Consider the following 23,272-nt stretch of genomic DNA (forward strand, 5'->3'; position numbering starts at 1 on the left):
ACAGAATTGTTACTCGCACAGACACAGAATTGTTACTCGCACAGACACAGAACTGTTACTGAGGGCCACAGAACTGTTACTTAGGGACAAAGAAACGCTAGTTAGGGCCACAGAATTCATACTCAGGGACAGACAGAATTGTTACGGAGTGCCAGAGAATTGTTACTCAGGGACAGACAGAATTGTTAATGAGTGCCAGAGAATTGTTACTTAGGGCCACAGAAACTTTAATTAGGGCCACAGAATTTTTACTCAGGGACAGACAGAATTGTTACTGAGTGCCAGAGAATTGTTACTCAGGGACAGACAGAATTGTTACCGAGTGCCAGAGAATTGTTACTCAGGGACAGACAGAATTGTTACTGAGTGCCAGAGAATTGTTACTTAGGGCCACAGAAACTTTAATTAGGGCCACAGAATTTTTACTCAGGGACAGACAGAATTGTTACTGAGTGCCAGAGAATTGTTACTCAGGGACAGACAGAATTTTTACTGAGTGCCAGAGAATTGTTACTTAGGGCCACAGAAACTTTAATTAGGGCCACAGAATTTTTACTCAGGGACAGACAGAATTGTTACTGAGTGCCAGAGAATTGTTACTCAGGGACAGACAGAATTGTTACCGAGTGCCAGAGAATTGTTACTCAGGGACAGACAGAATTGTTACTGAGTGCCAGAGAATTGTTACTTAGGGCCACAGAAACTTTAATTAGGGCCACAGAATTTTTACTCAGGGACAGACAGAATTGTTACTGAGTGCCAGAGAATTGTTACTCAGGGACAGACAGAATTGTTACGGAGTGCCAGAGAATTGTTACTCAGGGCCACAGAAACTTTACTTAGGGCCAGAGAATTTTTACTCAGGGACAGACAGAATTGTTACTGAGTGCCAGAGAATTGTTACTCAGGGACAGACAGAATTGTTACGGAGTGCCAGATAATTGTTACTCAGGGCCCCAGAAAATTTACTTAGGGCCACAGAATTTTTACTCAGGGACAGACAGAATTGTTACTGAGTGCCAGAGAATTGTTACTCAGGGACAGACAGAATTGTTACTGAGTGCCAGAGAATTGTTACTTAGGGCCACAGAAACTTTACTTAGGGCCACAGAATTGTTTCTCGCACAGACACAGAATTGTTACTCGCACAGACACAGAATTGTTACTGAGGGCCACAGAACTGTTACTTGGGGCCACAGAAACGTTAATCAGGGACACAGAATTGTTACTGAGGTCCACAGAACTGTTACTTAGGGCCACAGAATTGTTACTCGCACAGACACAGAATTGTTACTCAGGGACACAGAATTGTTACTCAGGGACACATAATCGTTTAATTAAAGAGTATGTCAGACAACATGCAGAGGAGTGGCAGAGGAGGCAATGTTTTAGGAGCGAGCAGACGTGGCAGCAGAGGAAGGGGTCGAGGCAGCACTATTCGCAGCCAGAGGCCAGTGCTCCCGGTGTCATCCAGCGGTCGTGTCTCCACCGACAACCCTGCCGTCGTCGATTGGTTGGCTCGGTCGTCTTCCTCTTCCCAGGTCACCTCTGACACCTACAGCCAACGGTCGGTGGGTACGTCAGACACAACCGTTAGTTGGCATGGCCCGGGACCAAGCCCACTGAAATCACGTGTCCTCTACCTGCCCCTGTCCTTTGGTGTTCCCTCACCAAGCGAAGTATCGCATGCTGTGGGCTCAGCCCCACTGTACAGTGAGGAAGAGCTAACAGAGGGCGGTCAGGAACGGGGGGAGACATCCGCCTTTTCAGCAGCCAGGCGAAGAAGTAGTGGCGAGGAGAGTGGCTCGGTAGCCGGTCTAGAGACAGGTCTGTCTCCTGACCCAGACGCAGCCGAGGGGGCTAGTAGTGAGGCGGAGACCCTACTTGATGATGAGGAGGTTGATCGCACTTGGCAGCCTCGTCGTCATCAGGCAATTTCTTCCGCATCATCAGGAGAAGAGGGTGGCAGCTTGGCAGCGAGCAAAACAGTCGGTGGGTTGCCCAGGAGACAGCAGCAGGGTCGCAGCAGTGTCAGTGGAGCCAAACGTCCACGGAGTAGAGCACCAGCTCCACTGCAGCCTACCACCACGGCCAGTAGTGGTGCCGGTGTGCACGGAGGAAGCAGCAGTCAGCCAGTGAGGAGTATCGGGGGCAAAGTTTCCTACTCGGCGGTGTGGCAATTTTTCGTCAAGCCGCCCGAGGAAGTAAACGTAGCCGTATGTCGACTATGTGGCCAGAAAGTCAAGCGTGGCCAGGGGGCCCATGTTGGGACTACAGCGTTGCGGCAGCATATGCAGCGTCGCCATTTGGTGGCCTGGGAAAACCGTGATAAAGATACGGCGGTTCTGCCCGCCCCAGCCCCCGCTCCATCACCCGCTCCGTTACTTGCTCCGTCACCCGACGTCAATCGCCCTCCATCAGCCAGTCAAGGCTCCAACACCTCTGCTGAGGGGAGTTGTCGCTCGTTGGCATCTTCCGCTCGTTCAGATGCTCCTTCTCCTGCTACTCCTCTTCACGGATTCCGTCAGCAGTCTTTCTTGGAATCCGTTTCCAAGAGACAACAGTTTGCGAGCACGCACCCGACGGTGCAAAAGCTGAACGTCCTCCTGTCCAAGTTGCTGGTGCTGCAGTCCCTCCCTTTCCAAGTGGTGGACTCAGCACCTTTCAGAGAAATGATGGCTTGTGCCGCGCCGCGGTGGAGAGTGCCAAGCCGTCATTTCTTCGCCAAAAAGGCAGTGCCAGCCCTGCATTCACATGTAGAAGACATGGTGGGCCAGTCTTTGAGCATGTCGGTCTCTGCCAAAGTGCACGGCAGCGCCGACGTGTGGAGCTGTAACTACGGTCAGGGACAGTACATGTCATTTACGGCCCACTGGGTGAACGTGGTGCCGTCACAGCCGCACCAGCAACTTGGACAGGTCACGCCGCTTTTGCCTCCACGTTTGCACGTCCTTGGTCCGGCAAAGATGTCCGCCTCTACCACCTCTTCTTCCGCCGTGTCCTCAGCCGCCACCCCCGTGCCAAGTCCCATTACCCGACCGGCATATCACATGTGCAGGGCGCAACGGTGTCACGCTGTTCTGCACCTGGTATGCCTTGGCGAACGTAGTCACACAGGGGAGGAACTTCTGAGTGTAATGAACAGAGAAATCGACAGATGGCTGTCTCCGCGCAAACTGAAAATCGGAACCATGTTGACCGACAACGGAAAGAACATGGTGTCTGCTCTGCGTCAAGGAAGGTTGTGCCATGCGCCATGCATGGCTCACGTGTTCAATCTGGTTGTCAAGCGGTTCTTAAAATCCACCATCCCACTGCAAGACATCCTTAAAATGTCACGTAAACTTTGCATGCATTTCAGCCATTCCTACACCGCAAAGCACACCCTCCTTGAGCTGCAGCGGCAGAACGGAATTCCACAGCATCGCCTGATCTGCGACGTTGCAACAAGGTGGAATTCAACCCTACACATGTTAGACCGCCTTTACGAACAGCGAAAGGCCATCACCGATTTCCTGATGTTACAAGCGCATAAAGGTACTCCCCTGTGTAACTTAGATGTCAGCCATTGGCAGCTCATGCGTGACACCTGCCGCTTGCTCAGGCCCTTTGAGGAGGCCATGCTATTCGTGAGTCGGCAGGACTATGGGATGAACGACGTCATTCCTCTGTTGCACGTCCTTGAACAAATGCTGTTAACAATGGCTGGTCAGGGTGCGGTAGACGTGGCGCACAGATCTCAACGCCACATGACCCCTGTGGGGGCAGGACAGGAAGAAGAGGAGGAGGTAGAGGAGGACATTTGTGCTCAGGAATTATTGAGTGAAATGGGTGGTTTTTCCACTCAGCGGACAGGAGTGGAGGAGCAGGAGCATCTGGTAGAGGAGGAGGAGGAGGAGACAGAGGACCCAGACGCACCGTGGCAGTATGCTGTGGAGATGGAGGCAGGGAGTCCCTCGCATTCCTTGGCACAAATGGCCCATAGCATGCTCAGTTGCTTGCGTAGCGACAGCCGAATAATAACCATCAGACAGAGGGATGACTTTTGGCTGTCCACCTTGTTGGACCCTCGCTACCGTTCCAAAATGGTGGCCTTTTTCACACCTGCTGAGAGGGAGGCCAAAATAACGTACTATAAAAACCACCTATGTAGTCAGTTGGTCTCTGCCTTTGTGCGCCAACGTCCATCCTCAGACACTGTGGGCCCTGTGCGCTCGCGTTCCGCTGCCATGGCAGCAGGGGAGGGGTGGGGTGGTAGGAGCAGTGGCAGCTCCACCAGCAGCAGCTGCCTCAGTCTGCAGTCGATGATGAGTAGCTTTCTTCACCAGCGCAGTGAGGAAACTACTAACCAGCCGCAGCAGTAGCAGCAGCATCAGGTGGACCTGGAGCAGGACCTCAAACAACAGGCTTGGGCCTACTTGGACAGCACCCTGCCAACCGAGGTAGACAATCCCCTTGACTACTGGGCAACGAAACTTGACCTTTGGCCCCAACTAGCTGAATTTGCCCTTGAAAGGCTGTCATGCCCAGCCAGTAGCGTGGCATCGGAGCGCGTGTTTAGTGCGGCAGGAGGTATTGTAACTCCGCGGAGGACACGACTGTCCACCCAAAGTGTGGAGAGACTCACGTTTGTGAAAATGAATCAGGCGTGGATTAGTCTGGATTTCAAACCACCAGTTCCTGACACAACTGACTAAATCCGCCATGAATCATGCCTCAAACATGTGCCACTTTGAGGTCTCCTCACACACTGCTGGTGTGTAGAATTTTTTGACATAGGGTGCTGGCAGATTATGGGCCTCCTATAGCTGCTGCCAGGCCCCTAATCTGCCATAGGCCCCTATATACCGCTTCCTCATGCTGCTGCCAGGTCCAGAGTCTCTCATGCCATGTGCCACTTTCAGGTCTCCTCACACTGCTGGTGTGTTGAATTTTTTGACATAGGGTGCTGGCAGATTATGGGCCTCCCATAGCTGCTGCCAGGCCCCTAATCTGCCATGGGCCCCTATATACCGCCTCCTCATGCTGCTGCCAGGTCCACAGTGTCTCATGCCATGTGCCACTTTCAGGTCTCCTCACACTGCTGGTGTGTTGAATTTTTTTACATAGGGTGCTGGCAGATTATGGGCCTCCTATAGCTGCTGCCAGGCCCCTAATCTGCCATAGGCCCCTATATACCGCTTCCTCATGCTGCTGCCAGGTCCAGAGTCTGTCATGGGTCCCTGTACGGCCTCCCATTGCTGCTGTCTCCATCGCCACACTCTGCCATGTGCCACTTTCAGGTCTCCTCACACACTGCTGGTGTGTAGAATTTTTTGACATAGGGTGCTGGCAGATTATGGGCCTCCTATAGCTGCTGCCAGGCCCCTAATCTGCCATAGGCCCCTATATACCGCTTCCTCATGCTGCTGCCAGGTCCAGAGTCTCTCATGCCATGTGCCACTTTCAGGTCTCCTCACACTGCTGGTGTGTAGAATTTTTTTGACATAGGGTGCTGGCAGTTAAGGGCCTCCCATAGCTGCTGCCAGGCCCCTAATCTGCCATGGGCCCCTATATACCGCCTCCTCATGCTGCTGCCAGGTCCAGAGTCTGTCATGGGTCCCTGTACGGCCTCCCATTGCTGCTGTCTCCATCGCCACACTCTGCCATGTGCCACTTTCAGGTCTCCTCACACACTGCTGGTGTGTAGAATTTTTTGACATAGGGTGCTGGCAGATTAAGGGCCTCCCATAGCTGCTGCCAGGCCCCTAATCTGCCATAGGCCCCTATATACCGCCTCCTCATGCTGCTGCCAGGTCCAGAGTCTCTCATGCCATGTGCCACTTTCAGGTCTCCTCACACTGCTGGTGTGTAGAATTTTTTTGACATAGGGTGCTGGCAGATTAAGGGCCTCCCATAGCTGCTGCCAGGCCCCTAATCTGCCATGGGCCCCTATATACCGCCTCCTCATGCTGCTGCCAGGTCCAGAGTCTGTCATGGGTCCCTGTACGGCCTCCCATTTTCCTGTCTCCATCGCCACACTCTGCCATGTGCCACTTTCAGGTCTCCTCACACTGCTGGTGTGTTGAATTTTTTGACAAAGGGTGCTGGCAGATTATGGGCCTCCTATAGCTGCTGCCAGGCCCCTAATCTGCCATAGGCCCCTATATACCGCTTCCTCATGCTGCTGCCAGGTCCAGAGTCTCTCATGCCATGTGCCACTTTCAGGTCTCCTCACACTGCTGGTGTGTAGAATTTTTTTGACATAGGGTGCTGGCAGATTAAGGGCCTCCCATAGCTGCTGCCAGGCCCCTAATCTGCCATGGGCCCCTATATACCGCCTCCTCATGCTGCTGCCAGGTCCAGAGTCTGTCATGGGTCCCTGTACGGCCTCCCATTGCTGCTGTCTCCATCGCCACACTCTGCCATGTGCCACTTTCAGGTCTCCTCACACTGCTGGTGTGTTGAATTTTTTGACATAGGGTGCTTACAGATTATGGGCCTCCTATAGCTGCTGCCAGGCCCCTAATCTGCCATAGGCCCCTATATACCGCTTCCTCATGCTGCTGCCAGGTCCAGAGTCTCTCATGCCATGTGCCACTTTCAGGTCTCCTCACACTGCTGGTGTGTAGAATTTTTTTGACATAGGGTGCTGGCAGATTAAGGGCCTCCCATAGCTGCTGCCAGGCCCCTAATCTGCCATGGGCCCCTATATACCGCCTCCTCATGCTGCTGCCAGGTCCAGAGTCTGTCATGGGTCCCTGTACGGCCTCCCATTGCTGCTGTCTCCATCGCCACACTCTGCCATGTGCCACTTTCAGGTCTCCTCACACTGCTGGTGTGTTGAATTTTTTGACATAGGGTGCTGGCAGATTATGGGCCTCCTATAGCTGCTGCCAGGCCCCTAATCTGCCATAGGCCCCTATATACCGCTTCCTCATGCTGCTGCCAGGTCCAGAGTCTCTCATGCCATGTGCCACTTTCAGGTCTCCTCACACTGCTGGTGTGTAGAATTTTTTTGACATAGGGTGCTGGCAGATTAAGGGCCTCCCATAGCTGCTGCCAGGCCCCTAATCTGCCATGGGCCCCTATATACTGCCTCCTCATGCTGCTGCCAGGTCCAGAGTCTGTCATGGGTCCCTGTACGGCCTCCCATTGCTGCTGTCTCCATCGCCACACTCTGCCATGTGCCACTTTCAGGTCTCCTCACACACTGCTGGTGTGTAGAATTTTTTGACATAGGGTGCTGGCAGATTAAGGGCCTCCCATAGCTGCTGCCAGGCCCCTAATCTGCCATAGGCCCCTATATACCGCCTCCTCATGCTGCTGCCAGGTCCAGAGTCTGTCATGGGTCCCTGTACGGCCTCCCATTGCTGCTGTCTCCATCGCCACACTCTGCCATGTGCCACTTTCAGGTCTCCTCACACTGCTGGTGTGTTGAATTTTTTGACATAGGGTGCTGGCAGATTATGGGCCTCCTATAGCTGCTGCCAGGCCCCTAATCTGCCATAGGCCCCTATATACCGCTTCCTCATGCTGCTGCCAGGTCCAGAGTCTCTCATGCCATGTGCCACTTTCAGGTCTCCTCACACTGCTGGTGTGTAGAATTTTTTTGACATAGGGTGCTGGCAGATTAAGGGCCTCCCATAGCTGCTGCCAGGCCCCTAATCTGCCATAGGCCCCTATATTCCGCCTCCTCATGCTGCTGCCAGGTCCAGAGTCTGTCATGGGTCCCTGTACGGCCTCCCATTGCTGCTGTCTCCATCGCCACACTCTGCCATGTGCCACTTTCAGGTCTCCTCACACTGCTGGTGTGTTGAATTTTTTGACATAGGGTGCTGGCAGATTATGGGCCTCCTATAGCTGCTGCCAGGCCCCTAATCTGCCATAGGCCCCTATATACCGCTTCCTCATGCTGCTGCCAGGTCCAGAGTCTCTCATGCCATGTGCCACCATGTGCCACTTTCAGGTCTCCTCACACTGCTGGTGTGTAGAATTTTTTGACATAGGGTGCTGGCAGATTAAGGGCCTCCCATAGCTGCTGCCAGGCCCCTAATCTGCCATGGGCCCCTATATACCGCCTCCTCATGCTGCTGCCAGGTCCAGAGTCTGTCATGGGTCCCTGTACGGCCTCCCATTGCTGCTGTCTCCATCGCCACACTCTGCCATGTGCCACTTTCAGGTCTCCTCACACACTGCTGGTGTGTAGAATTTTTTGACATAGGGTGCTGGCAGATTAAGGGCCTCCCATAGCTGCTGCCAGGCCCCTAATCTGCCATAGGCCCCTATATACCGCCTCCTCATGCTGCTGCCAGGTCCAGAGTCTCTCATGCCATGTGCCACTTTCAGGTCTCCTCACACTGCTAGAATTTTTTTGACATAGGGTGCTGGCAGATTAAGGGCCTCCCATAGCTGCTGCCAGGCCCCTAATCTGCCATAGGCCCCTATATACCGCCTCCTCATGCTGCTGCCAGGTCCAGAGTCTGTCATGGGTCCCTGTACGGCCTCCCATTGCTGCTGTCTTCCATCGCCACACTCTGCCATGTGCCACTTTCAGGTCTCCTCACACACTGCTGGTGTGTAGAATTTTTTGACATAGGGTGCTGGCGATTAAGGGCCTCCCATAGCTGCTGCCAGGCCCCTAATCTGCCATAGGCCCCTATATACCGCCTCCTCATGCTGCTGCCAGGTCCAGAGTCTCTCATGCCATGTGCCACTTTCAGGTCTCCTCACACTGCTGGTGTGTAGAATTTTTTTGACATAGGGTGCTGGCAGATTAAGGCCTCCCATAGCTGCTGCCAGGCCCCTAATCTGCCATGGGCCCCTATATACCGCCTCCTCATGCTGCTGCCAGGTCCAGAGTCTGTCATGGGTCCCTGTACGGCCTCCCATTGCTGCTGTCTCCATCGCCACACTCTGCCATGTGCCACTTTCAGGTCTCCTCACACTGCTGGTGTGTTGAATTTTTTTGACATAGGGTGCTGGCAGATTATGGGCCTCCTATAGCTGCTGCCAGGCCCCTAATCTGCCATAGGCCCCTATATACCGCTTCCTCATGCTGCTGCCAGGTCCAGAGTCTCTCATGCCATGTGCCACTTTAGTCTCCTCACACTGCTGGTGTGTAGAATTTTTTTGACATAGGGTGCTGGCAGATTAAGGGCCTCCCATAGCTGCTGCCAGGCCCCTAATCTGCCATGGGCCCCTATATACCGCCTCCTCATGCTGCTGCCAGGTCCAGAGTCTGTCATGGGTCCCTGTACGGCCTCCCATTGCTGCTGTCTCCATCGCCACACTCTGCCATGTGCCACTTTCAGGTCTCCTCACACTGCTGGTGTGTTGAATTTTTTGACATAGGGTGCTGGCAGATTATGGGCCTCCTATAGCTGCTGCCAGGCCCCTAATCTGCCATGGGCCCCTATATACCGCCTCCTCATGCTGCTGCCAGGTCCAGAGTCTGTCATGGGTCCCTGTACGGCCTCCCATTGCTGCTGTCTCCATCGCCACACTCTGCCATGTGCCACTTTCAGGTCTCCTCACACACTGCTGGTGTGTAGAATTTTTTGACATAGGGTGCTGGCAGATTAAGGGCCTCCCATAGCTGCTGCCAGGCCCCTAATCTGCCATGGGCCCCTATATACCGCCTCCTCATGCTGCTGCCAGGTCCAGAGTCTGTCATGGGTCCCTGTACGGCCTCCCATTGCTGCTGTCTCCATCGCCACACTCTGCCATGTGCCACTTTCAGGTCTCCTCACACACTGCTGGTGTGTAGAATTTTTTGACATAGGGTGCTGGCAGATTAAGGGCCTCCCATAGCTGCTGCCAGGCCCCTAATCTGCCATAGGCCCCTATATACCGCCTCCTCATGCTGCTGCCAGGTCCAGAGTCTGTCATGGGTCCCTGTACGGCCTCCCATTGCTGCTGTCTCCATCGCCACACTCTGCCATGTGCCACTTTCAGGTCTCCTCACACTGCTGGTGTGTTGAATTTTTTGACATAGGGTGCTGGCAGATTATGGGCCTCCTATAGCTGCTGCCAGGCCCCTAATCTGCCATGGGCCCCTATATACCGCTTCCTCATGCTGCTGCCAGGTCCAGAGTCTCTCATGCCATGTGCCACTTTCAGGTCTCCTCACACTGCTGGTGTGTAGAATTTTTTTGACATAGGGTGCTGGCAGATTAAGGGCCTCCCATAGCTGCTGCCAGGCCCCTAATCTGCCATGGGCCCCTATATACCGCCTCCTCATGCTGCTGCCAGGTCCAGAGTCTGTCATGGGTCCCTGTACGGCCTCCCATTGCTGCTGTCTCCATCGCCACACTCTGCCATGTGCCACTTTCAGGTCTCCTCACACTGCTGGTGTGTTGAATTTTTTGACATAGGGTGCTGGCAGATTATGGGCCTCCTATAGCTGCTGCCAGGCCCCTAATCTGCCATGGGCCCCTATATACCGCCTCCTCATGCTGCTGCCAGGTCCAGAGTCTGTCATGGGTCCCTGTACGGCCTCCCATTGCTGCTGTCTCCATCGCCACACTCTGCCATGTGCCACTTTCAGGTCTCCTCACACACTGCTGGTGTGTAGAATTTTTTGACATAGGGTGCTGGCAGATTAAGGGCCTCCCATAGCTGCTGCCAGGCCCCTAATCTGCCATGGGCCCCTATATACCGCCTCCTCATGCTGCTGCCAGGTCCAGAGTCTGTCATGGGTCCCTGTACGGCCTCCCATTGCTGCTGCCTCCATCGCCACACTCTGCCATGTGCCACTTTCAGGTCTCCTCACACACTGCTGGTGTGTAGAATTTTTTGACATAGGGTGCTGGCAGATTAAGGGCCTCCCATAGCTGCTGCCAGGCCCCTAATCTGCCATAGGCCCCTATATACCGCCTCCTCATGCTGCTGCCAGGTCCAGAGTCTGTCATGGGTCCCTGTACGGTCTCCCATTGCTGCTGTCTCCATCGCCACACTCTGCCATGTGCCACTTTCAGGTCTCCTCACACTGCTGGTGTGTTGAATTTTTTGACATAGGGTGCTGGCAGATTATGGGCCTCCTATAGCTGCTGCCAGGCCCCTAATCTGCCATAGGCCCCTATATACCGCTTCCTCATGCTGCTGCCAGGTCCAGAGTCTCTCATGCCATGTGCCACTTTCAGGTCTCCTCACACTGCTGGTGTGTAGAATTTTTTTGACATAGGGTGCTGGCAGATTAAGGGCCTCCCATAGCTGCTGCCAGGCCCCTAATCTGCCATGGGCCCCTATATACCGCCTCCTCATGCTGCTGCCAGGTCCAGAGTCTGTCATGGGTCCCTGTACGGCCTCCCATTGCTGCTGTCTCCATCGCCACACTCTGCCATGTGCCACTTTCAGGTCTCCTCACACACTGCTGGTGTGTAGAATTTTTTGACATAGGGTGCTGGCAGATTAAGGGCCTCCCATAGCTGCTGCCAGGCCCCTAATCTGCCATGGGCCCCTATATACCGCCTCCTCATGCTGCTGCCAGGTCCAGAGTCTGTCATGGGTCCCTGTACGGCCTCCCATTGCTGCTGTCTCCATCGCCACACTCTGCCATGTGCCACTTTCAGGTCTCCTCACACACTGCTGGTGTGTAGAATTTTTTGACATAGGGTGCTGGCAGATTATGGGCCTCCCATTGCTGCTGCCAGGCCCCTAATCTGCCATAGGCCCCTATATACCGCTTCCTCATGCTGCTGCCAGGTCCAGAGTCTCTCATGCCATGTGCCACTTTCAGGTCTCCTCACACTGCTGGTGTGTAGAATTTTTTGACATAGGGTGCTGGCAGATTAAGGGCCTCCCATAGCTGCTGCCAGGCCCCTAATCTGCCATAGGCCCCTATATACCGCCTCCTCATGCTGCTGCCAGGTCCAGAGTCTGTCATGGGTCCCTGTACGGCCTCCCATTGCTGCTGTCTCCATCGCCACACTCTGCCATGTGCCACTTTCAGGTCTCCTCACACACTGCTGGTGTGTAGAATTTTTTGACATAGGGTGCTGGCAGATTACGGGCCTCCCATAGCTGATGCCAGGCCCCTAATCTGCCATGGGCCCCTATACCGACTCCTCATGCTGTGACGTTGCAACAAGGTGGAATTCAACCCTACACATGTTAGACCGCCTTTACGAACAGCAAAAGGCCATCACAGATTTCCTGATGTTAAAAGCGGATAAAGGTATTCCCTGTGTAACTTAGATGTCAGCCATTGGCAGCTCATGCGTGACACCTGCGCTTGCTCAGGCCCTTTGAGGAGGCCACGCTAATCGTGAGTCGGCAGGACTATGGGATGAACGACGTCATTCCTCTGTTGCACGTCCTGGAACAAATGCTGTTAACAATGGCTGGTCAGGGTGCGGTAGACGTGGCGCACAGATCTCAACGCCACATGACCCCTGTGGGGGCAGGACAGGAAGAAGAGGAGGAGGTAGAGGAGGACATTGGTGCTCAGGAATTATTGAGTGAAATGGGTGGTTTTTCCACTCAGCGGACAGGAGTGGAGGAGCAGGAGCATCTGGTAGAGGAGGAGGAGACAGAGGACCCAGACGCACCGTGGCAGTATGCTGTGGAGATGGAGGCAGGGAGTCCCTCGCATTCCTTGGCACAAATGGCCCATAGCATGCTCGGTTGCTTGCGTAGCGACAGCCGAATAATAACCATCAGACAGAGGGATGACTTTTGGCTGTCCACCTTGTTGGACCCTCGCTACCGTTCCAAAATGGTGGCCTTTTTCACACCTGCTGAGAGGGAGGCCAAAATAACGTACTATAAAAACCACCTATGTAGTCAGCTGGTCTCTGCCTGTCTGCGCCAACGTCCATCCTCAGACACTGTGGGCCCTGTGCGCTCGCGTTCCGCTGCCATGGCAGCAGGGGAGGGGTGGGGTGGTAGGAGCAGTGGCAGCTCCACCAGCAGCGGCTGCCTCAGTCTGCAGTCGATGATGAGTAGCTTTCTTCACCAGCGCAGTGAGGAAACTACTAACCAGCCGCAGCAGCAGCAGCAGCAGCAGCATCAGGTGGACCTGGAGCAGGACCTCAAACAACAGGCTTAGGCCTACTTGGACAGCACCCTGCCAACCGAGGTAGACAATCCCCTTGACTACTGGGCAACGAAACTTGACCTTTGGCCCCAACTAGCTGAATTTGCCCTTGAAAGGCTGTCATGCCCGGCCAGTAGCGTGGCATCGGAGCGCGTGTTTAGTGCGGCAGGAGGTATTGCAACTCCGCGGAGGACACGACTGTCCACCCAAAGTGTGGAGAGACTGACGTTTGTGAAAATGAATCAGGCGTGGATTAGTCTGGATTTCAAACCACCAGTTCCTGACACAACTGACTAAATCCGCCATGAATCATGCCCCAAACATGTGCCACTTTCAGGTCTCCTCACACTGCTGGTGTGTTCCATTTTTTGTCATAGGGTGCTGGCAGATTACGGGCCTCCCATAGCTGCTGCCAGGCCCCTAATCTGCCATGGGCCCCTATACCGCCTCCTCATGCTGCTGCCAAGTCCAGAGTCTCTCATGGGTCCCTGTACGGCCTCCCATTGCTGCTGTCTCCATCGCCACACTCTGCCATGTGCCACTTTCAGGTCTCCTCACACTGCTGGTGTATTCCATTTTTTGTCATAGGGTGCTGGCAGATTACGGGCCTCCCATAGCTGCTGCCAGGCCCCTAATCTGCCATGGGCCCCTATACCGCCTCCTCATGCTGCTGCCAGGTCCAGAGTGTGTCATGGGTCCCTGTACGGCCTCCCATTGCTGCTGTCTCCATCGCCACACTCTGCCATGTGCCACTTTCAGGTCTCCTCACACTGCTGGTGGGTTCCATTTTTTGTCATAGGGTGCTGGCAGATTACAGGCCTCCCATAGCTGCTGCCAGGCCCCTAATCTGCCATGGGCCCCCGTACCGACTCCTCATGCTGCTGCCAGGCCCGTAATCTGTCATGGGCCCCTGTTGTCGCTTGTTGGCATATTCCGCTCGTTCAGATGCTCCTTCTCCTGCTACTCCTCTTCACGGATTCCGTCAGCAGTCTTTCTTGGAATCCGTTTCCAAGAGACAACAGTTTGCGAGCACGCACCAGACGGTGCAGAAACTGAACGTCCTCCTGTCCAAGTTGCTGCTGCCAGGCTTGTAATCTGTCATGCGCCCCTGTACCGCCTCCTCATGCTGCTGCCAGGTCCAGAGTGTGTCATGGGCCCCCGTACCGACTCCAAATGCTGCTGCCAGGCCCGTAATCTGTCATGGGCCCCTGTACCGCCTCCCCATGCTGCTGCCAGGTCCAGATTGTGTCATGGGTCCCTGTACGGCCTCCCATTGCTGCTGCCAGGCCTGTAATCTGCCATGGGCCCCCCTACCGACTCCTCATGCTGCTGCCAGGCCCGTAATCTGCCATGGGCCCCTGTACCGCCTCCTCATGCTGCTGCCAGGTCCAGAGTGTGTCATGGGTCCCTGTACGGCCTCCCATTGCTGCTGTCTCTATCGCCACACTCTGCCATGTGCCACTTTCAGGTCTCCTCACACTGCTGGTGGTTTCCATTTTTGTCATAGGGTGCTGCATGGCCTCCCATTGCTGCTGCCTCCACCGCCACACTGTGGCTCCACACTCTGGTTTTGGCCCCGTGACTGGCCAAATGAGTGAAGTGTGCGGTGATTCTAAGATCGACGGCACTCATCTGCATGTCATACTGCCTGACAGTATTATTTCTCTTCCCCAGCAGACTCCAAGGGCATTTAAATTAAAGGTACAGTGTTCAGCACTAATATTAAGTCTCTCTGAAGCCTAGAAACACCCTTTTTTAAGTTAAATTCACAGCGAATATATTCGACTCGAATCGAATTTTTTCTACGAATTCGCCGAATCAGTCGAATCGAATTTTTGAATACTTCGCTCATCTCTATATATGATCATGCAATAAGCTCATTTGTATTCATTTTGCCCCCCCCCCCCCCACATGGAAGAAAAATATATTCTAAAAATATTCTTCCCAAATATATTGACATATATTTGAAATTCTACAATTTTGGCCATATACAAAATATTTTTTTTAAATATATTTCAATATATATATATATATTTAAAATCGACACTTAAAAAAATTAAATGCCCATGCAGTCATCAATATCTCCAACCAAATTATGAGTTAGCATTAGCCCTCCTCGGCCAATCATGTCAACGTCAATTCGGTTATATTTGTTTACTTATGTTGAAAAGAAATAAAAATTATATTAAAAAATAAAAATAAAAAAAATAAGTGTATATATATATTGAACACTGCATGTTTAAATGCATTTTTTATATAGTATAAAATATATGAAAAATATTTTTAAAAATATATATTTTTTATATATATTCTTCAGATTTTTTTTAAAATAGAAAAAAGTCACTTTAACATATATTTTTACACATATTTTTAAATGCATTCCAAAAATGTAGATTTGTATTTTTACAGACATACAGTATATTTGAATTATATTTTTAAAAATATTTTTCATATATTTTGTAATACAACCACATTTATATATACATATATATATATATGTATATATATATATATTGAAATATATTGAATATGGCCAAAATTGTAGCATTTCAAATATATGTCAGTATATTTGGGAAGAATATTTTTAAAATATATTTCAAATATATTTTTCTTCCATATGGGCCCCACCACTTAATAATAGCATTTCCTAATGATACTGATAATGAGTGTCAGGAAGAGTCTCCAACATCCATAGCCACATTGGTACTTCAGCCATCTTCATTCAATCACCAAGGTCAGGGTAGATTGTGATTGTTGAAGAACAGGTTGGGATGGGATTAACTGCTTCCTATTTTTGGGAGGGCGCATTAAAACATGCTTCTGATCCCAAGCCTTGTGCGCCCTCAAGTCCATCAGAGACATGGAGAAGTTGACCCTATACCCAGGGGTGTATTTATCACTGGGCAAACAAGGCACTTGCCTAGGGTGGCATTTTTCAGGGGGGCAGTGCTGCCTCCTGGAAAAAGGGACTGAAGAAGGGATACACACGGCATGAGGATCAGGTGGGATCCGAGAGAGGTTGTGGGCTGCTTGACGATATATGCAGAGCCCGACTCTCATTCTCGAGGATAACCGGAGCTGTGTTTCTTTCTCTCTCTCTCTCTCTCGCTGGGTGAGGAAGGCGGTGTATGGAGGGCAATGGTAGTGGAAGGCTCTCTTGGGTCGGGGGGGCAGGGATGTTGTTGGTCAATGTCTCAGGCTCTCTCTTCCATGGGGGTGGGGGGTGGCATTGGTCAGTGTAAGGCTCTCTCTATAGGGGGGTGCTGGGTTGACCGATTTTTGTGTTGCCTAGGGCAGCACAAAACCTACATACACCATTGCCTGTACCATATGATCACTGTGACCAATTACAACAATCAAACATGTAAACAAAACCTGCAACCTTTGAGCTCTTTCCTCTCACAGCGACCGGCTAAGAGAAGGATCAGACTGCTTACTACAGTCACCGGGACTGTAGTAAGCAGTCAGAGTATAAAAAACCCCTAGATTCTAAGCTCCAAGGATCAGGGCCCTCCTATCCCTCTTTTATTGAACCGTATTGTTGTTACATTGTCTCCCGTTATATTGTAAAGCGCTGAGCAAACTGTTGGCGCCATAAATCCTGTATAATAATAATAATAATAATAATAATACGCTACTTCTGAGCAGCACAGAGCCACTATGGCCCTTGAAGCCCAAAGGTGCTCCTTGGAGTTTGGGCCCCACTATGCATCCAGGCTATGAAAAGTCTCACACATGTGGTACCCTAATACTTGGATACCTCATAGTCAGATACATACTGTCAGCAGAACATTATGGTGTCACTGTACTGCTCTGTCTATTGGTCTGAAACATTGTCTATTGCACTGACGACATAGTATGCCGGCGCAGCAGGCATTGTCTCTGATAATCAGGTCCAGTAGCACCCTATTATTTTGATCCCTCTTTGGCTTCCAGTTGAAAGGACCCTTGAATCTTGCAAAATGGCCAGATATTCATGTAAACAATTATTAAAATATGATCATAATTGTAATAAGACAGTCTCAGTGGCCGGGGAAGCCACTCCTATTGTACAGGGGGGGTCAAATGAAATTAAATCAGAGACAGGAACGGATGAGGCTTAACTAACCGATAAAGGCAAAGGATACATTTTGCTGTTTTTATTAGGCTGATTTGATGACTTTGCTGTTTTGTATTATTTTGTTACATTATCTATTAATATAGGAAGCGTTGGCACAAGCACTGCTGAACCCACTGCAAAGAGACCACAGAAGAAATGTTACTTCTTTGTATTACTTTAGTTTATATAATGTTAGGAATAGCCGCACTAGATCCAGGGGTATAATTTAGGTCTCCTCTGGGATGGGGTGGTCTGTATTAAAGAGAAATAAGAAACAATGAGAGAGAGAGGAAGAGAGGGAGAGAGAGGAAGAGAGGGAGAGAAGGGGAGAAGGAGAGAAGGACAGGGAATGGGAGAGGGAGAGGGAGAGAAGGACAGGGAATGGGAGAGGGAGAGAAGGACAGGGAATGGGAGAGGGAGAGGGAAAGGGAGAGGGAGAGAAGGACAGGGAATTGGAGAGGGAGAGGGAAAGGGAGAGGGAGAGAAGGACAGGGAATGGGAGAGGGAAAGGGAGAGAAGGACAGGGAATGGGAGAGGGAGAGAAGGACAGGGAATGGGAGAGGGAGACAAGGACAGGGAAGGGAAGAGAGGGAGAGAGAGAGGTAGAGGGAGAGAGGGGGAACGAGAGAGGGAAAGGAAGAGGGAGAGAAGGACAGGGAATGGGAGAGGGAGAGAAGGACAGGGAATGGGAGAGAAGGACAGGGAATGGGAGAGGGAGAGAAGGACAGGGAATGGGAGAGGGAGAGGGAAAGAAGGACAGGGAATGGGAGAGGGAGAGGACAGGGAATGGGAGAGGGAGAGGACAGGGAATGGGAGAGGGAGAGGGAAAGAAGGACAGGGAATGGGAGAGGGAGAGGACAGGGAATGGGAGAGGGAGAGAAGTACAGGGCATGGGAGAGGGAGAGAAGGACAGGGACTGAGAGAGAAGGACAGGTAAAGGGAGAGGGAGAGAAGGGCAGGGAATGGCAGAGGGAGAGAGGGGAAAGAGAGAGGGAGGTAAGGACAGGGAATGGAAGAGGGAGAGGGTGAGAAGGACGGGGAATGGGAGAGGGAGAGATGGGGAACGAGAGAGGGAAAGGGAGAGGGAGAAGGAGAGAAGAACAGAGAATGGGAGAGGGGGAGAAGGACAGGGAATGGGAGAGGGGGAGAAGGGGAGGGAGAGAGAGAGGGAGAGAGGGGGAGGGAGAGAGAGAGGGAGAGGGAGAGGGAGAGAAGGACAGGGAATGGGAGAGGGAGAGAGGGGGAAAGAGAGGGAGAGAAAGGGAAAAGGACAGGGAATGGAAGAGGGAGAAGGAGAGAAGGACAGGGAGTGAGAGAGGGGGAAAGAGAGGGGGAAAGGGAGAGGGAGAGAAGGAGAAAAGGACGGAATGGGAGAAGGAGAGAGGGAGAAGGGGAGAGAGGTGTGATTGAAAGGAAAGGGAGAGGGAAAGAGGGGATAGTGAGAGAGGGAGAGTAGGAGAGCTGAAATTCAACACTTGCAGCCAATCCCTATTATATATATATGCGTATTAGCGGAGACTGTGAGCCAGGCCTTCTACTCTGACATCAGTGCCTGACCTCATATATATATATACAGTATATGTATATATGCGCTAGTGGTGTTCTAGTCAATTGTGTTAATCAAACCATATACATACACGTCCTGATCAAATCTAAGAAAAGCAAAATAAAGAGATAAGAATGGCAGTCAGGTCTCTGCAGCGGTGTCAACAGGTTGTGAGCAACAGAACCGCGGCAAGGTCCTTCCCAAGTCTGTTGAAAAATGTGGGTGGAGCTCTTCCCTGCTCCGGGTAACAAAACAAATAACATAATACAACAACAACGCTCATGAAAGGATTGAATTTTTAAGTATTTCACACATCTCATGCCTACTGCCATACTACCTGTCACTGCCACCCCTTTTGCCCAGGAAGTGGTCTGCAATATCCTGGTCTATATCAGGGGGAACCTTTGTCTTGAAGTGACTGGAGGCTTCCATTGATGACTTCTGTCCATAGCTGCTTTTCTGGTAACAAAACAAATAACATAATACAACAACAACGCTCATGAAAGGATTGAATTTTTAAGTATTTCACACATCTCATGCCTACTGCCATACTACCTGTCACTGCCACCCCTTTTGCCCAGGAAGTGGTCTGCAATATCCTGGTCTATATCAGGGGGAACCTTTGTCTTGAAGTGACTGGAGGCTTCCATTGATGACTTCTGTCCATAGCTGCTTTTCTGTTATTTTCTTGTTCCAAAGTCGCAGGGTCAGTGATTCCCGAGGTCAACAGCTAATATACCGACCTTCCAGGACAAAGGTGGGGCACAGAGACTGATAGGACTGGGCCAGGGTACAAAACACACTGGGTGCTGTTCACACTCAGGTTAGTAATAATCAAACAGATTCTCTTTAAGAAAACATTTTACAAAAAGCTTTAAAAATAAGCATTGAAACAGTAGATAGACACTGATTACTTACAGTTGGAGGAAAAACAAAATACATATCAGAAATGTAAAACAATTTTGCCGCTTATTCCTGGTGGTGACACCTGATCTCAGAGATGTAAGTAGGACAATGTTATATTAGACAATCAAAGAGACAAGATTAAAGAGGCACACATACAAAATAAAAATCCATTGTGTAAAATCAACAAAAAAAGGCAAATTTGTATTGCTTTTATATAGTTATAGTTAGAATATATCCATTCAAATTCAAGTAAATTCAAATAAATGATTTATTTATAATAAATCATATTGAGCAGCTTAAAATGGTTAATGTTTATATTATCATTAATAAGGCTTTTTTTACACAATCTATTTTATTTATCTATTTTTATTTTATTTATAATCTATTTTTAGGCAAATATTTTCTTTAAATATTTTATTGTTTTGTTGACCTACCGTTGTCTTCACCATTTGAAAAATTCTGCTTGGAAAGTGCAAGGAACAGACAAATTTATTTAAGAATAATGAAAGCAGAACTCCAGTTGTTACAGCCAATCGGTTATGTTGGGGAATAACCCCCCCCCCCACAGTTAAGAACATGGTCAAAGACCATATGATGGTAAGTGTGGGGGAGGGGATCCATTCGTGCTTCTCTGCACCCACACCAAAAACAGGTTTTGGTGAAGTTCTACTTTCAAGTAAACCATAGCATTGCAATGCTGGTAAAAGCAACAGGCTCAAGTCAATGACAGCCCTACCAGCTACATACTTGGGTGTGGAGAGAGGGAGCCCCATGTAGGCTCGTAATCATGGCCTGGAGACTCTCTCCTTGAAATATATTGAATATGGCCAAAATTGTAGTATTTCAAATATATGTCAATATATTTGGGAAGAATATTTTTAAAATATATTTTACATTTATTTTTCTTCCATGTGGGTATGCTTCAGATAGAAGTAATCAAGTGTAGTGACCCACCTGAGTGGGGGAAAGGAAAAGCCCCAATGCAGGGGCAAGTTGACATTGCTCCACAGAGGATCCATGGCCACAATGGAGAAGGGTGCTGGCCACTTTAGTCTTTTCCTAGAATTTATTGCTTGGGCTCACAGAGAGTGAGGCATAGGACTTCAGATACCTCCAGCACATGGGTTGCAGACCACAAAGCAGGTGGATGGATGACTGGAACTTTTGGATGAGAGAAACACACTCTGCCTAGCAGTTTCTAGCCAGTGGATCTGGGTAATCCTCCATGAGCATACAAAGGAAACAGAGCAGGGTGCCAGATTAGTGTATGGTTAAAAACAACAATTTAATTCCATTCCCCACCTACATCTGAAAGACCTGTAGACTGCTCCAGGTGACAGAGTGGTGGTGTGATATACAGCTGACTGCAATCTGGATGGACTGATAGGGCTCCAGGGCACAAGTGGATGGCAAGGCATTTCCAAGGCTTGAAAAAGGAGGAAGGACCTTGGAAAGGCATTGCGTCCCCCCCCCCACAGCCTGTCACGTTCTCCTGTCTGCCTTCCTGTTAGTGCCATGAGTGAGAGGAGAGACGCTGCGGATTAATCATCTTGCAGCGGGTCCCTGCTTGCGCCTTGCAGAGGACTGATAGGTCTCCAGGGTACAAGTGGATGGCAATGCATTTTCAAGGCTTGAAAAAGGAGGCAGGACCTTGGAAACGCTGTGTGGTCCCCCCCCCCCTCCACAGCCTGTCATGTTCTCCTGTCTGCCTTGCAGAGGACTGATAGGGCTCCAGGGACAAGTGGATGGCAGCGCGTTTCCAAGGCTTGAAAAAGGAGGCAGGACCTTGGAAACGTGTCGTGGTCGCCCCCCACAGCCTGTCATGTTCTCCTGTCTGTCTTCCTGTTAGTACCATAAGTGAGAGGGGAGATGCTGCGGATTAATCATCTTGCATTGGGTCCCTGCTTGCGCCTTGTAGAGGACTGATAGGGCTCCAGGGCACAAGTGGATGGCAACATGTTTCTGAGGCTTGAAAAAGAAGGCAGGACCTTGGAAACGTGTTGTGGTCCCCCCCCCCACAGCCTGTTCTCCTGTTTGCCTTCATGTTAGTGCCATGAGTGAGGAGAGACACCACAGATTAATCATCTTGCATCGGGTCCCTGCTTGCGCCTTGTAGAGGACTGATAGGACTCCAGGGCACAAGTGGATGGCAACGCATTTTCAAGGCTTGAAAAAGGAGGCAGGACCTTGGAAATGCTTTGTGGTCCCCCCTCCTCCACAGCCTGTCTTGTTCTCCTGTCTGCCTTCCTGTTAGTGCCATGAGTGAGAGGAGAGATGCTGTGGATTAATCATCTTGCAGGGGGTCCCTGCCTGTGCCTTGCAGAGGACTGATAGGGCTCCAGGGCACAAGTGGATGGCAATGTGTTTCCAAGGCTTGAAAAAGGAGGCAGGACCTTGGAAATGTGTTGTGGTCCCCCCGCACAGCCTGTCATGTTCTCCTGTCTGCCTTCATGTTAGTGCAATGAGTGAGAGGAGAGACGCCGCAGATTAATCATCTTGCATCGGGTCCCTGCTTGCGCCTTGCAGAGGACTGATAGGGCTCCAGGGCACAAGTGGATGGCAACACGCTTCCGAGGCTTGAAAAAGGAGGCAGGACCTTGGAAACACGTTGTGGTCCCCCCACACAGACTGTCACATTCTCCTCTCTGCCTTGATGTTAGTGCCATGAGTGAGAGGAGAGATGCCATGGATTAATCATCTTTCAGCGGATCCCTGCTTGTGCCTTGCAGAGGACTGATAGGGCTCCAGGGCACAAGTGGATGGCAACGCATTTCCAAGGCTTGAAAAAGGAGGCAGAACCTTGGAAACATGTTGTGGTCCCCCCCACCATAGCCTGTCACATTCTCCTGTCTGCCTTCCTGTTAGTTCCATGAGTGAGAGAAGAGAGGCCGCGGATTAACTGTCTTGCCGCGGGTCCCTGTTTGTACCCCGCAGCCCTATTAGTCCATCCAGATTGCAAATCTTTAATTTACCATGTTTAGGGAAGGATTTATGATGCTTATTGTGTTTTTTTATGTTCAGAGTTTACAGACACTTTATAGATTATATATTTATAGGGCGGTCAGCTAAGGTCAGTTCACAGCATCGGTACATATCTACCAGGAAGAAGTTTATCTTACTTTATAATACACCAGCCAAAAGACAACCCTAATTTAAATCAAAGTCAATAGTCAGCCATACGCATGAATAAATCCTAACCGCTTCAATGAACAGCATACAAAAAAATATCTGTGTAAGAAGCACTGAAGAAAGATTGGGTTGCGTCAGTATAAAGACAGCAGGTTTTATAATAAATCCACTTCCACTGACCTGAGCTATAACTCAGCACTTTGATTCGACTATCCACCTTAAAAGCCCATCGTCCTGGCAGATTCACGTTGCTCGTGGTTGTTACGTTGATAATAGTGGAATTTTGTGAACCAGGGATGGTGTAGGAATCACTGCCATTTGCATTGTTTAATCCAGCCTGTGGAATAAAAAAAATCACTATATCATCTAGTGCAGGGCTTAAAATTTCAAGTCTAGACCTACTAGCCAGGCAAAAACTTTACTCTCCACCAGTTGCCCCACCAAACCTTGCCCAGGTCTGCCTCCAACCCCACCCCAGGCCTGTCCCCCAACCCAGCCCCCAGCCCTGCCCCCAACCACGCCCCCTTAAAGCTTGTGAAATTACATTTTTCTTTAGAATAAAGAGTCTAAAATA

General features: G+C 50.7%; 1 protein-coding gene across 1 annotated transcript in view; it reads right to left on the reverse strand.

Annotated features, from left to right (window-relative positions):
- The window catches only part of LOC149432286 (dendrite extension defective protein 1-like), a 71,937-nt gene that overhangs the window by 34,698 nt on the left and 13,967 nt on the right, over positions 1 to 23,272 (reverse strand). Inside the window, exon 5 of the mRNA XM_089665290.1 lies at positions 22,879 to 23,035. Within this exon, the coding sequence (XP_089521416.1) occupies positions 22,879 to 23,035 (157 nt within the window). The remainder of the gene's footprint in view (positions 1 to 22,878; positions 23,036 to 23,272) is intronic.

Source organism: Staurois parvus, unplaced genomic scaffold, assembly GCF_062004578.1.
Source record: "Staurois parvus isolate SC_StPar_1 unplaced genomic scaffold, SC_StPar_1.0 ptg002174l, whole genome shotgun sequence".
NCBI classification, from domain to species: domain Eukaryota; kingdom Metazoa; phylum Chordata; class Amphibia; order Anura; family Ranidae; genus Staurois; species Staurois parvus.